Here is a 16,510-nt window from a genome sequence, read left to right on the forward strand (position 1 = left end):
GGGAAAGTGATGCGGGGAGATTATGATGTCACTCTACGATGAATCGCCAAAGTGGCCAGTTTATTGTTTAGTCCGGATTTTTCTTTTTAAATTCGGTATTGTCGTTCGTTATTCGTCTTTGTCATGGAAATATAGTGTAAAGAGGTAGTGGCAGTTAAGAGAGAGATTTAGATTTGGAAAGATATAGCTTTCGGGATGTAGTCTTCAAAGCCGGAAATTTTTTTGTGGAGAGGTGAATTTGGGCTCGAGATGCAATTTGGCAGTATTTGTTAAGTTAATCAACGATTGGTTCTGCTGTGCCCTATGTGGGAGATTTGTAAGACGGCATTGAGAGGTCCACGTGGTTTTAAGAAGGATTTGAGTGGCCGAGTTTTAAAGATTGCAGTTTGTTGTCATCCAGGATAACCCTAATCAGTGTCCAAGTTGCCAATGATTGTCCATTTTGTGTTTCATCAGTGTTTTGGATTTAATTCCAATTCCAAAAACTTTCTTAAAGGAAATGCACCAGTCAGTGATTATTAAAATTATTCAAAATAAAAATAAACAATTTTTCATTAATAAAAGATTTGCATTCATCCACAGGGAATCTAAGTTCCTGTAGTTGGCTGTATACCATATATAACAAAAAAATTCATTAAAAATCCTTTATAAAAGGTATATAATTTAAAAAAACCCAATCGGGCTTTATCACAAAACGTTTTCGGAATCCATATTCCATCATCAGTGCACCTAAAAAGTATATAACTTTTCTTTCAGGTTTATTATACGTTTATATATTTATAACCGTTTTTTCGTAATTTCACGTTCTTTTTAAATAAGTGGTAATATACTTTTTAGGTGCATTGATGATGGAATATGGATTCCGAAAACGTTTTGTGATATAGCCCGATTGGGTTTTTTTAAATTATATACCTTTTATAAAGGATTTTTAATAAAAAAATTTATTTGCATTTATGACAAACTAAAAAATAATAAATAAATAAAATTATAAGATTAGCTAATTTTCATATACTTAAGTCTTCTATTAAATACAATTAATTTTAAAATTTAATTAATATTTCAAAAAGGTTTAATATTTCATTTCGACATATGACAGTTAGTATTATCTTTAAATATTATTTCTACGCGTATATAATAAAATATTTCTAGTGGCTGTAATGCCAGTGTACTCAGCAAAGTGATTCTAAAAAAGAACACACCTAGCGCCTAAATATTTCGTGTTGGTATCATGTTACCTCACGAGCTATGACGCGGATGACGTGCAACGGTATGTAAATTAGATGAAGTATAGATAAACAGGCTGAGAATAAGATTATAAAGTATTGGCAACACTGTATCATATGTATGCCACTCAAATATCATGTTATTGAAACGTTTCAATATATTTAAGTTTCAATAAAACAGATAATATTAAAAACAAGTGTACCAAATAAAATGTTTGCAATTTTATTACTTCTAGAGACATAGGGTGTCAAATCAGACACTGTATCAAAATAAAGTTATTCATATCTAGAAAAACACCCCTAGATTGGTCAAATTCTAAATTTACAAATATCAAGTATGTCAATATTCTCTAAAAAAATCCAATTATAACTTCCAAAGAATCACCCGCTATAATTCGTATAGTTAATACACTTTGTTATAGTATTATATAATTTATTTTATTTTTACAAACCATTATTAACTGGAGTATCACGTTTCTTTCCATAAAACGTTCCAAAATAGTTTTTAGTTCAATAAAAATGAAAAAGACATGTTCTTGAATTTATAGAACTTTTCCATTTTAGCCAATTATCCTTTGTATCTTTTAGGTAACAGCCTTCCAAGCATCAGTTCGAATAAAAGCGAGACCCTTGTCGATAGTAATTACCTACAGGTGTCGAATAGAGCGAATATTTTGAGCAATCTCGGCCTCAGCGACGAAGATAAAAGCATACAGAGTATCTGTGAGGAAACTTTCGAGATGCACCAGGAGTTGGCGGATATTAAGAAAAGCTTTCAGGTGAGAGGAACTCACCAATTTTCTTGCTTGTTCGTTCATATTTGTCGACGGGATTTGGGTCATTCCTATTGCATAGCCGGGTAGTTATGATGATCATTTTTATTTTACCCATAGGGACGTTTGAATAAGGATAGGCAAGTTTTTTAGAAGCAAACCTAAAACTGATAAAAAAGATTGATGCCAAATACAATACTTTAGTTATTATTAGCACTCAGAAACAACGTTTGAGGAGAACGGCGGTATTGAATGTCATTTACACCCGTGAAATCAGTTTTAAATAAAATTTGTATTCAATCATTGTTTCTGAGAGAACAGTTTATTTTGCACAGGAAGTGCTAATAGATATTTTCATTTTCATTATGACCTTAGTCAGAATTCGATCGAAGCGGTCATATTTTGCTACACTCCTGCAAATTAAAAATTTAAAAATTATTTATTGTGGTTGTGTTTTTAAATGTTAAAGTGAGTGATCACGAAAGATTTGCTGTTTATTATCTATCCAATAATTATGATTCATATCTAAAATTAGCACAAAGTTAATCAGGCCTAATTCATCGTCTTGCGCCAATTGTTCAAAGCGAACTTCTACCTCCAATAGAAAGCTCCAGTGTGATGGCTGCAAGAAACCAATACACATTGCTTGTACGGACCTGTCAGTCGATGATCGAGTTACGAGGCAAAAAGTACGTGGGATATGTAAACTTTGCAATGCATATAGTTCATATCATACACAATAGAATATACACACATGTCCAAAAGTTTGGAATACGTACAAATAATATATCTACGCCTATGGGGGTTTTAAAACTGTTGTTGATATTCATTCTAGAGGGTTTTTAAATGAAAATGATAAAAAATTTGAATCGTTTTTGTATGATTTTGGTCACATTCAACTGATTAGCGTATTTACACATTATTTCAGTCTTTGTTTAAATTTGAATTGAGCCGTTTAAAAATGCCTAAAAACGTGATATCTCATTTTGACAGTTCCAGAGTAATTGCTTTGTTACAACAGGACTTTAGTCAAATTTATATCGTAAATATTGCTGATGTTACTCAGAGTGCTGTATCGAAAATTAAAAAAAATTCCAAGATACAAATAAAGTCAAGGATCGTCTCAGAAGTGGTAGAAATCGATGTACAACAGCAGCACAAGACCGGCAAATAACATTAATAGCTCGCAGAAATCGTCTGGAATCTACAAGTGGTATATCCAGAGAAATTTCTAGGCTTCAAGGACTGAATATTTCACGGCAAACAATAACACGCAGACTAAATGCGGTAAATGTGTATCGTAGAAGACCGCTACGTGTTCCTAAACTAACCTACCAACACAAAATAGTAAGGTTGCAATGGGCTAGAGAAATGGCGCATCATGATCCTAAATGGAATAACGTAATGTTCTCTGATGAGTTAAAAATTGACTTATCTGATTCGCGAAGAACACTGGTTTGGAGGGTCCCAGGACGACAAGCCCCACTAGAAACAGCTAAACCGCGTGTCCCATTTGAAGGTGGCAGTATTATGGTTAGGGTGGTATTATGAGTGGTACACGGACGTCACTGCTGGGTCTGGAGAGAAGAGTCACTGGTGCTGTATACATCAAGGAAGTTTTAAATCCTGTCGTACGTCTATTCCGAGGGGCAGTAGGTAATGAATTTGTGTTTATGCATGACAACGCACCTCCTCATCGAACATCAGCAGTACAAAATTTTCTTGAAGAAGAAGGAATATCTACATTACAGTGGCCCTCGAATTCCCCCGACATGAACATTATTAAACATGCTTGGGTCATTCTCAAAACACGCATCAAGAAGCGAAACAATCCCCCTATTACACTTTCAGAACTTAAAAATGCTGCTCGTGAAGAATTGGAGAGAATTCCGCAAGCCCAGTTCGACTAGTTAATCGGCAGCATGCCAAATCACCTACAGGCTTGCATACAGGCCAATGGAGGAAATACTTATTATTAGTTTTATTAAAAATTATTTTTTTCTATACTAATTTATTTTTAAATGTAAGTTGTACATTGTAAGTTTTTCACTCCAAGAAAATAAATATTTTTTTCGCATATTGTTTATCTGGTTTTGAGATTTATTTAGTATTGTTGATAATTGAAACAAAATGATGTTTACCTATTCAGAAGATTTTATATATAAAAATCAATAAAAAGATGAAATATTCCAATATTCCAAACTTTTGGACATATGTGTATAACAAATGCGAAGCAAATATATCGGAGTCACAGTTCGGATTCCGAAGCGCATTGGGCACAAGAGAGGCGATCTTCAGTCTGCAAGTTTTAATTCAAAGGCTTCTCCAAGGCGTTTGACAAGGTCAAACATGATAAACTCATGGAAATGCCCAGGAAGATGCATATTGATGGCAAGGATCTGCGCATAATAACCAGTCTCTATTGGATCCAAAGTGCTGAGATAAAGATGGGCAACTTACATAGTGGGAAGATAGATATTAAAAAGGGTGTACGACAGGGATGCGTCCTCTCGCCGCTCCTGTTCAATATATACTCTGAACAAATCTTCAGAGAAGCACTGGGAGAAGTTTTGGAGGGTATCAAAGTAAACGGAGAGGTAATCAATAATATTAGATATGCTGACGACACAGTTATTATCGCAAATGACTGCAACGAGCTTCAAAGACTCATGCAAAGCATACACACAGCAAGTTAAGAATATGGTTTAGAACTCAATACAACCAAAACTAAATGCATGCTCATCAGCAGAACACAACAACCTCCAATGCAATTGACATTAAACAACCGAAAAATAGAACAAGTGGAGACATACACATATCTTGGAACCACAGTCAACACAAAATGGGACCAGTCAACAGAAATAAGATCACGAATTGAAAAAGCGCGAAACGCTTTCAACAATATGAAAAAGTGGTTCACAAGCAAAATCTCAATGGAACTAAAATTAAGACTGGTCAAGTGTTATATCTTCCCGGTCTTGTTCTATGGAGCAGAGGCATGGACCACAACGGAAGCCACCCTGAAGAAACTAGAATCCTTTGAGCTGTGGATATATCGCCGTATTCTTCGGATATCCTGGACAGACCATATCATTAACGTGGAAGTAATGCAGAGAATAGGCAAAAGCAAAGAAATAATCTTCACCGTAAAGAAACGGAAGCTTGAGTACTTCGGACATGTCATGAGGCATACTAAGTACCGGCTGCTACAGTTAATAGTCCAAGGAAGAATCGACAGTAGGAGGGGACCGGGAAGAAGACGACACTCATGGATGCATAACCTGCGACAATGGTTCGGACTAACATCGACCGAACTGTTTAGAGGTGCCGTAAACAAAGTCAAAATAGCCTTGTTAATAGCCAACGTCCGAAACGGATAGGGCAAAGGAAGAAGAAGATAGTTCAAACATTGGGAATATTACTGAAATCAAGAGTCTACTAGTGGAGTTTAAAACGGACATTAAGAAGAAAATGGAAGACTTTGATATTAAACTAATTGAATTCAGCAAATGAAATCAACTTAATTCTATTTCAACAACAGAATTTACCGATAACATTGTGAATAAGCTGCTGACCGTATATCTCGTTCCAAAATGTTTTTGGTTAGAGGCGTCCCTGAACCTACAGGAAATGCACAAAATAAAAAAGATCTTAATAAGGATAAAATAAATTTAGCCCTAGAAGTCATTGGATGTAAGAATGTCGTGTTACATTTTAAAGAGTCGGTAAACCAATTCAAAATGAACGTTATCCACGCATGATAAAAGTGATAATGAGTTCTGAACACCACACTCGAAAAATTCTTCGTAACAAAAATAAACTTTTGGAAAAAAAGTCTACTGAAAATTATTCTGTTATTGATGAGAAGACACCTATGCAGCAACTTCGTTTAAAGGAACTACGTACTGAGCTTGAAACTCGTAAAAATAATGATGAAAATGACCTTACGATCAAATATGCGAATGACTGTCCAAAGATAATGAAATTTCGTTTATAATTCTTTTGTACCAAAATTTACTGATTAACTTCTTATGTATACGAATTTAAACTTTGTTATGTCCAAATGTAATTAATTTATAAGTACTGGTCAACTTTTAAAACCTCATATTATTCTCCTAACAGAAACGTTACTTAATTCTTCTATGCCCGATGCTAGATTAAACATTGATAATTTTACTATACTTATGTGTATAAGTATTATAATTAATCTTTCACACCAGATGCAATTAAACATCATTTATGGAAACTGCGCAGTAGTTGATCACCTGGATTAGAACGAGTCACTTTCTTTTTTTTCAAACAATGTGCAGAATCTGTAGCTATCTCTATATCTCTCCTAATGAATGCTTCTTCTAATCAAGGTTCTCTCCCCTCATCCTGAAAATTGGCTTCAGGAAGTCTATATCTAAGTTTCTTCTTCAAGCAAATGTCATCCCTTACCAACAGCATTACTTTAACAAAGGTCGTTCAACGATCACAAACTATCTTCATTGTGTAGATGATTGGTCATTATCTTTAAACAATAGACATCCTGTCTATGTAGTCTACTTAGACTTCTCCAAAGCTCTGGACCGTGTTCCAAAAGATTACCAGCCAAATTGGATTACTATGTATCAGCGGAAAGTTAAACATTTGAATTCAAGATTTTCTATCCGACAGATACTTCAGGGTTTGTGTTGGGGAAACCCACTCACTAGATATGCCAGTCAAGAATGGAGTCCCATAAGGATCAGTACTTGGACCGCTACTTATTTGTACCTACACTAGTGATCTTCTGCTAATTGTATCCAGTAGGGTTTCCATTTACTTAATTCCACTATACAAAATGAAAATAAATCATACCCAAGCCAAAAATAAATTCATAAATTCTGGGGATATCAACTTTCAGCGCCAGCTACTCATAACACCAATGCTGGATGGATTGAAGACACAACGAACAACTGTTAACATTACAATAATATTCTTTACGAACCCTTCACGAAACAGAAAGGATACGCTAAGGGCTCCATGGGCTGTAAAGAACAACTTATTATCGATTCAGGTATTTCTAACCAGGCATACACCAAAAAAAGGAACCTTTTTACTGCCTTCATTGACTACAAAAAGCCTTTAATTCAGTGCCGCATGAATGGCTTCTAGATATATTAAAAATATATAAAATCGATGATAATCTACTGACCTTTTCAAAGCATATAATGTCAGAGTGAAAGGCTAAAATTCACCTTCAAATACCTGGTGAAACCAATATGAAACTGAAGATATCCCAATTAACCGGGGCCTTTTCCAGGGGGACTCGTTGAGTCCACTTTGGTTCTGTTTAGCGATGAACTCACCATCTCAGCTACTGAACTTTCTTAAATGATATCAGTATGCATTTTGGACTAGACAAGTACCGTATACTAAATATAGTCAGAGGAAAGGTTTAGCCCGGAGGTTTCGATATGCAAGATGGACAAAACATCGAGTCAATGGGTGAAAATGATGTACAAATATCTCGGAGTTAAAAAAGCGCGGAAAATTGACCATAAACAAATGAAAACTGAACTAACTTCGGAGTTAACTTAATAGTAAAAATTTGTTTAAGGCAATAAATATGTATGCCTGTTCCGCGCTGAGCTACTCATTTGGTATTATAAAGTGGTCAAAAACGGATATAGAGGATGCAGTAGAGAGAACAGCATTACCGCGGTATCAAGGGGGAAGAGGACATATGGACATAGGTGAGCTATTGGATAAACAAATTGCTAATTTAAGAACTTATTTTCAGGTACAGGCTGAGATATCTACTTTACATTCTGCAATTTGCGCAATAGATGATACAACGCCGCTTAAACTGAGGTAGCAAGAAATGCGCATAAACCACCTGACTCATACGAAAAAATGTGCACCCGGATGAGTAAACCTCTGCATGGGCGACATCTAAATGAGATCAGTCAAGAATATGTCGACAATACATCGTCGATCTATTGATTGACATCAGGAAAGATGTTTGCCGAGACTGAGGGTTTCCAACTTCCCATTCAGGATCAGGTTATTCCAACGAAAAATTACCTAAAATATATTGTTAAAGATCCTCAAGTCCAAAATGATAAATGCCAATATGGATGCCAAGCTCAAGAAACCATCCAACATTTTACCGGTAGCTGCCAGGTATTTGTCGATTCTGATTATAAAGAACGCCATGACTCAGTAGCAAAGATTATCCACCAAGAACTAGCTGACAAACTGGGACTTCTCCAAACCGACCATCTTCCTTATTATGAATACTTTCCTGATAGAATGCTTGAAAATGACAACTACAAGCTGTACTGGGACCGCACTGTGCTTACAGACTAACTAGTGGCGCATAATAGAGTGGATCTCATACTAGTTAATAAAATTACTAGGCAAACAACACTTATTGATGTGGCGATACCCAACACCAATAATTTACGTGTTAAATACAACGAAAAGATCGCCAAGTACAGAGATCTAGAAATACAAATCAGGAGACAATGGAGAATGGAAAGTACCCAGACAGTACTTATTATTCTATCTACTACTGGTGTTATTCATAAAAACCTCCTAGAGAACATAAAACAGCTGGGTCTAAATGAATATCACTATAAGGCCATGCAGGAAGCTGTACTGCTCGCGACGTCCAAATGTGTACGAAAATTTTTGGGAGATACTCCAACATAGGGCTCGATAACATGGAAAACGTCCCACCAGAGCTCAATCTTTTTGATACCGTAGGTATCTGGGATGAGTGAATTTTCCCCTTAGAGAGAGTATGAGCCGTATGGCTAAATCTGGATAATAATAACGGTGTTAGTCAATTTTTTTGCATTTTTTTTGGGATCCCAAAATTAACCTACTTAGCAAAATTCAGCTTGTTTGTATGATTTTTAGAGGTCAAATCTCTGACGACTGGACGGAAGCAGGTAGTATTTAGAAAATTGAATGTTTTTTTATATCTTTAACTTGCTGTAACTTTGGAATCGTTTTGGACCAATACATTTTTATTAAGAAAATAAACAGCATACTATTTGTTACGCATAAGTTCGCAGTTTAAATATGCTACCCAAATGTTCGAAAACTTTAAAACATTTATTTCTAGGAGGATGTTAACAAAGTGAATGAACTGCTAAAACAAGCCTGTGTTTTAAAAAACGATTTACGAGAAACCCTGTACCTCAACGATATCATCAATCTCCTGGAGGGTGACATCGAAAAAGTTAAACTGAAGAAGCTCCCTTTCCGCATATTTTACCGAAGTATCAAGGCCGGAGATCGGGACATCAACCTCATTATATAAGAATTTCGCTATTTTTCTATCAAAATATGGCCTTGTAAAAATATAAAGGTGGGTTCATATTACATTACTGTGGTTTTTTTATTAAAAATAGATAATATTGTTCTAGAGCCATTTTCTTGTGGCATTTTAAAGTAATTACTATTTTGTTGGGAATAAGCCACAATTGAAGGTTAAAATAAGTTTATTGCCGTTACAATTTCCACTTCGTTCTCAAAATACAAAGTTATGCGGTTAAGATCAGTAATAATTTTTATTTCAGAATTTTTTAAAAACAATTTCCATGGTGAAAATCGAAACTTTAAAACAAATATAAAATGTAATTTTTCAATACAATTCATTGTGGTTTACTCCCACATAAAATATTATCTAAGTTAAAAATGCCACAAGAAAACAGTCTCAGAACCGTTTCATAAAACAAAAACTTCGTTTAGAACATCTCTAACCTTAGAAAAGTTTTTTCAATAATTTTACTTTCCATAGCAACGCACAAAATTGAACAGAACTAAAATAAAGCTGTCACAATGGCTAAAAAGGGTCAGCAAGTGCAACTTCAGGCCGAGCTGAATACGGACGAAGAATGGGAAAAGTTTTTGGCGAAAGATGGTTTACTAGGTAAGTGCTACTTCTTGTTTCTAAAGTGGTTTGTTACGTTTATTATAAAATCATGATATTGGATATATTTTGTAAATCAATATATTCTAGAGAAATTTCGCTCGTATGACATGGTGGTTTGCGTAAATAATTGCTTACACGATTTAAATTTGTAATTTTTAACGTAAATGTTTTAGCTGTTTATCCTTTCACACAGCTGCACTTCTTTTTTATAATTTTTAGATTCTGTAGATGCTTAGTTGTTGTTAATAATATTCAGGGTGTTTCAAAAAGGTATATCATAAATCAAATCGCGTATTCCGGGGACAAAAATAAATTAATTGAATCCAACTTACCTTAGTACAAAATTGTACACAAAAAAAGTTATAGTCCTTGACATTTCGTAATAAAAATGGACACGTTACTTTCTTGTTCTGAAAGAATTTTTCATAAAAATGAAACAACAAAATCTAAGCGCACAGAAAAAATTTTAAGGGGGGTGTGCAGCCCTAAATCCCCTCCAAACTTTTGAGTACGTATAAATTTTGTGGCATCATTAGTTTAACACATTGTTTTTAAATTTTTTTGCCTCACCACTTTTTTCAAAAAACAGTTTTTATTGAGTTACGGCCCTTTTCATTAACCTTTAAAAAATTACGTGCAACTAAATAAATGCCTTAACCCTTTAATCGGCAAGATAGAAATAGCAGGTATTAAGTTTCAGGAATTTTGGTTTTAGGGTAATTTGGGTGTGGGAAAAATGAATCTGAGGTCAGTTTGGCGATATTGTGTGTGTGTGGGGTCGTCAGCTTAATAAATGGTAGACCGTCTACAGACGGTCTTGTCGTTCAGAAGGAAAATTTATGAAAACACCATAATTTATTAGTTGCACGAAATTAATATTTTTATTAAAAAAAAAGTTACAAGTAAATAAACAAAAAGGTATCAGACTTTGGTGTAATACTATGTGAAGCAATTTTTACCTTTCCTGTTGGAGAAATGACGGTTGCACTTGGTGAAAAAGGAATGAGTGTCAGACTTAATACACAGTTTGCACGACTTTTACGATTCCCATTCAGGCCAATGATTTAATCCGCCGTATCTTACACTATCCACCTGATGAACAGCTCGTCTACCGACGGCAGAACTACTAGACGGCTGTGGAACGGACGATGGTCGTCCAACAGGACGTTTTTCAGTAGTAGCACACAGCTCTTTAGCCATTTACCATCGAAATTGTTGCGTCGTTATGTCTTTGTCTTTCACCTTCATCGGAGACATTCCGATTGTTCTCGACATTTACGCATCGATAAAGACCGAAGACATTGATAATCGCCATTTCCAGTAGATGGTAAAAAATTCTGGTGGCCATGTCCATTGTTTTGATACTAAGTCCATTTTGACCCATATATGAATCCATGAGGTCTACACCTCACATGTGGGAGTTGTATTCTCAAATGATTAGTACAACCTCGTTCACATGTAAGTACATTGAACGTTGACGCCACAGAATATTCTTCCATTCCTGTGAAACCTTTGCAATATTTTTTAACGCTGAAAGAAAAAATAATCAGTAGATCTCATTTTTTTTATTCATAATATGTACAGACCTCTTCAAGTGAAGCCACCTACTGATGGTACTACTCTCGGGCCGGAAACTTCCAAAGTCAGTAACAATGATGTTGGTCCCTTTGATGGTTTGAATGTAGATGCAGGTGTTGCTATTGATGTTGTTGCTATTACTGTCATATCTACTGTTGTTGCTACCGTGGTTGTGTCTTCTGATGTCGATGCTACTGTTTCTACTGCTGTAGTTGGTGGAGATTCATCTCTAATACAATAGCCGCTAAAATTGTACTATTGGAGTAGCATCGATCGAACTGAGTGAAACACTACTGATATTCAGTGATAAGTTTGCAGCTTGTACAAATTTAGTGGTTGAATCTAAGTTTTGCATGCATTCAGTTATCATCTCATCATCCTAAGGTGTTATTTCATCAAACTTGTAATCCGGATCACTGTCTACGTCATCAACATATTCTTCATCCGTAAACGATTCCATAATGTCTGTTACTTCTTCTTCACTCAGAGTAGACACATAGAATCCTTTTCCTACCGCCCACGCCCTCCTACATGCTTCTACACCATGTTTACCCTTCATTTTCTACATATTAAAACGATAACCGCAGGTTTAGTAGGTAAAATAAAAACAAAAATATGCATGCTAATAAGAAAAGAGCAGAAACGTCTTGCAACTAAGCGACAAGACCGTCTGCAGACGGCCTTCATTAAATGCGCGATATTTCAAATCCACTGTTTATTTCCTCAACACACAGTAGTAAATCAATAAATATACCTAATAACTACTCACCACAAAAATTTTCATGTTTATTTCTCAACTAGAAAGTACTTTTTTAAAATTCATTGTTGTTACCCGTAACACAAATAATTTTAGCGTCTCAATCATACGAATGTCTCGACACAAATGCCAGCTACTGTAAATCAACTAAAGCTAGAGTGTTCAAACTGGTACCGTTTGTTTCGTATTTTTAGTACACACAAACGGTTTGGTCGTTCAGCTCGATTACACACGTTATTAAAAAAATACTTAGGTTAGAGTAAAGACCGTCTGTAGACGGTCTTGCCGATTAAAGGGTTAAATGAATTAACAAGTACAAAAATTGTCTATAATCTCTATAAATATGATATTACAATAAATGTTCAAAATGACCCCCATTTTCTTTAATACACATTCGGTATCGTTTTAATAAGGACAACATTAACAATGTTTTAAGGATTTCTATACTTTGTAATTATTTTGTGTTAATAAAGTTTTACTTTCTAATATATACTGCTTCTTACTGCTGTCCTTTTAAAAGAACATTACATATTAAGCTAATGAAAACTTATTATTTTAGTATTTTTTGTCGTAAAATAAGACACATTTCCTTCAAGAGAACATCAAGGACTGGATAAGAAATAGAAGAGTGGAATGGAACGATTACATTGACCGAATGACAACAAATAGGTTAGAAAATATGGCGGGAGACAATTCCCCAATAGAAAGTTGATCAGTGGGAAGACCACCAAAATGATAGATCAACAAGTTACTGCAGGCACATTGAAAAACAGACAGCCGTATCTACATAAAAAAAGAAGCTGATGGACTTAAAGATGATGGACCCCACAGCATAACTTTGCAGCATTTACTTTTTTTGATATTAGTGTACGTTATAAATAGTATTCTTGCTGTATAAACTGTTTAATTTCGATATATTGCATTAAGTGTCTCTGTCATTGACATTTCCGTTTAGGTTGAAGGCGTCTAATATGTTTTATTGTGTCAACCTCGAGTTTTTATACGGTTTGTAAAGTGCTATGTTGTAAACAATAATTCAAAGTGATTACTTATAGCGATTCTGTCGAAAAAGTAAGTGTGCAGGGTATTTTAATTATTTTATTAATGATTTGGGATCACTTTCGGTACATCACAGCTTCAAGTTTCATTAAAATAACCCGGAGTTGCAGCAAAAACTGGCCGGCCTGACAATTTATATGATTTCAAGCTAACTTTGCATCACATTGAAACTGGTTCAAAGTTTCCCTGACGATTTAAAATTGCGGAAAAATTTATTTATTGAATTTAGTTTTGTAATTTTGTATTTCGGGATTTCCCGAAATGCCGAGAAAACAGATACCTACTCAGTCTACATACTGGGGTGGGTCGGTATGGAACTAAAAGCCGATATTCAGAGCAACACTATGATATCCCGCTTAATACAATTCGAAATAAATTAAAACGAAATCATTCAAAAAATGAGGGAAGACTTACAGTAGTTTCTCAAGAAGAAGAAAAGTCGATAGCCAAGCATGTTATTTCTTTAAGTGATAATGGAATTCCAACATCTTTGTTTGATGTGATATGCATTGCACAAAGTTACCTAAATTCTCAAGGGAGAAAAGTATCACAGTTTAAGGAAAATTTACCAGGCTGGGATTGGAGCCAATTATTTTTGGAGAAAAACCGCACAGAACTTGCTCAACGGTTTCAGACGAATATTTCAAGAAGGAGGGCTCAAGTAAATGAAGAAATAATAAGTAAGTTTTTTGATAACTTGGAGATAGAAATTTCTGATGTCGCACCCAACAACCAACCCAATATTTACAATTATTTACAAATACAAATATTTACAAACAGGGTTCCATGACGTTCCAACAAAAAGAAAACTTTTATTCAGAAGAGGGTGTAGGAATCCAGAGAGAATCATAAATTCAACGAAATCTTGTTTTACCACTTTGTGTTGTGCAAATGCAGATGGAGAGTTTCTACCTCCACATGTAATAATGAAAGGTAGTCTGAAGTGGTCGGATTGGATTTTTGGTGCACCTATTGGTACGAAGTTGAACACCTCAAAATCGGGCTGGATTGAAAATTTTGTATTTGATGACTGGTTTGAGACACATTTTCTACCGTACGCCAACAAAAACGAAGGTAGAAAGATCTTGATAGGCGACAACATGTCAGCACATATTTCAATAAAGACATTAACACTTGCAAGGGAACATAATGTTCGTTTAATATTTTTCCTTCCAAACTCTACACACTTACTGCAACCGCTGGATGTTTAGTATTTTACCAGTCTTAAAACATAATGGCGCCAAATTTTAACCCAGTGGAGAGCGACCAAGGGAGGAAGAAAGACAGTAGCTATGCCAAAATTAGTATTTTGCCAACTTATCAAAGCAACCTTAGACCTCGGAAACGACACTGCAGCTCGTAATTTCAACAAGGAGTTTGGGGCTTCAGGAATTTATCCCACTGACAGAAACAAGGCATTGCTAAAACTTCCGTTGTATGCGCGACCAATGGGTGAAATAAATGAAGATATTGGAAAAGAATTTAAATTATACGTAGAAAAGAGTCGTGAAAATGATTTGCAAAACGTTACAAAAGCAAAAAAATTCTGTCTTCCAATAACTGCTGGCAAAAGTGTTTCAGTCGAAGAAGTAAACCAGTATTATCAAAACAGGAGTTCAACTACTAACAATACTAGAAAATCTACACCAAGAGGTGGACCGAACCCACAAGATGTAATAAAACTACGAGGTGGACTAAAAACACGATGTGGACCAAAACCACGAGGTGGACCAAAAACACGAGGGGGTCATAGATCGCAAAGATCTATTACGACCAACACAAATGTTGAAGAAGCAGAATACATACCTGCAGTTGAGGACAATGTGCAGTAAAATGAAGACGTTGACGAGGTAAATCAAGAACAGATACTGTGTTATGGAGATATGCACGGTCAGCAAATTTTGGAAGAAACCAATATGACTGAAATTATAGTCGAGGACTTAATTGGCCACAATTTCGACATTGACAATATGCCAGTAGATATTATACTGGCAGAAAGGACAGAACAGGATCAAATCATCAGTAATGAAGATGAACACATAGTAAGTAGAATGAAGGAAAATAAAGTTTAAATTGCAGTGAAGTTAACAAGAAACGCAAGACAGAACAGAACAAACTGGAAAATCAGCAGAAAACGACTCCGCATCCTCCTCAATCATTTTCCTTGGGTATAATTCAAAGCAAGAAGGATCTGGGAGTAGCTATTAATTTTAAAAATTAAGAAATATCTTCTGGATTGTGTTATTTTTGTAGTTTCAATGTTTCTATGCATTAATTAGTTATAAAATAATGTAATAGGAGCATAAGAATATTTTATTTGACGTGCATTAAAAATAACAAACTTTACAAATCAAATTCCAATATGTTTATTTGTGCCACTTGTTTAAAGAAACTGTGATTCGCCTATCGAGTGAAAAATTTAATATTTTTGTTGGTAAAGTAACGAAGAATCTTTATTTAGTATTTGTTTTGTATGACTTTAGTTTCCTAATAAATATTTTTAAATAGTACATACATATTGTTGAATCAACCCATGAACAGTCATATAAAACAGAATGGTAACCAGGCCTGGGCTAAACATTTTGTGCTGTGTAACAACTGTGTAATTTTTGTACATCCGAAGTAACCTAATGCACTCTTGCAAAGTTGTCCGGGTAGTTTAAAACACCAAATATATAGGATTTTCCTTATAAATGTAGATATGGTTTCAAGTTACACCCATAGCGGGTCTAACTTTGAACCATGCCAAAACTTTTTTTCTTGATTATACTTGCTACTGTTACAAATTTTTAGGCTTGTAAGCCGTTATCGAACTATACACAGTCATAATATAATATAAAAGGACAACTAAGGAAGTTAGTGTAAAAATAAATCAAGAAAATATTTAAAAAGTGGATCAAAGTTACCCCGAATGACTGTAAAGGAGTAAAAAGTTATACCCGGTTAAAGTGATGGTACTCATAAAATACCGCCACATAAAAATCGACGAGAAGCCTGCGAGAGCTCCTTTTTTTAGAATGGAACTTCAAATTAAAGAGCGAGGCAAAATTTATAATATCTATCCAAAAATTGCTTTAGTGTTCGACAAACCTAAAACTCTCTGATAACCGGATAAATTTAATACCAAAATATTCATAATGGAAATTTTGCATAACTTTTCAAAATTCAATTTTTTGATTGTATTGAAGTTATAAAGATATAAGAAAAA

At 34.8% G+C, this 16,510-nt stretch overlaps 2 protein-coding genes across 4 annotated transcripts in view; both read left to right on the forward strand.

Moving 5' to 3' along the window:
* The window catches only part of LOC140442500 (uncharacterized), a 30,929-nt gene extending 21,636 nt beyond the window's left edge, over nucleotides 1-9,293 (forward strand). Inside the window, exons 5-6 of the mRNA XM_072533567.1 lie at nucleotides 1,812-2,002; nucleotides 9,096-9,293. Coding sequence (XP_072389668.1) covers nucleotides 1,812-2,002; nucleotides 9,096-9,293 — 389 coding nt within the window. The remainder of the gene's footprint in view (nucleotides 1-1,811; nucleotides 2,003-9,095) is intronic.
* Nucleotides 9,207-16,510, forward strand: part of LOC140441901 (uncharacterized) — a 54,776-nt gene continuing 47,472 nt past the window's right edge. For all 3 annotated transcript variants that reach the window (XM_072532880.1, XM_072532881.1, XM_072532882.1), the window contains exons 1-2: nucleotides 9,207-9,341; nucleotides 9,774-9,905. In XM_072532880.1, the coding sequence (XP_072388981.1) occupies nucleotides 9,815-9,905 (91 nt within the window). In that variant the 5' untranslated portion in view covers nucleotides 9,207-9,341; nucleotides 9,774-9,814. The remainder of the gene's footprint in view (nucleotides 9,342-9,773; nucleotides 9,906-16,510) is intronic.

The sequence above is a fragment of the Diabrotica undecimpunctata genome, chromosome 5 (assembly GCF_040954645.1).
Source record: "Diabrotica undecimpunctata isolate CICGRU chromosome 5, icDiaUnde3, whole genome shotgun sequence".
Taxonomy (NCBI): Eukaryota; Metazoa; Arthropoda; class Insecta; order Coleoptera; family Chrysomelidae; genus Diabrotica; species Diabrotica undecimpunctata.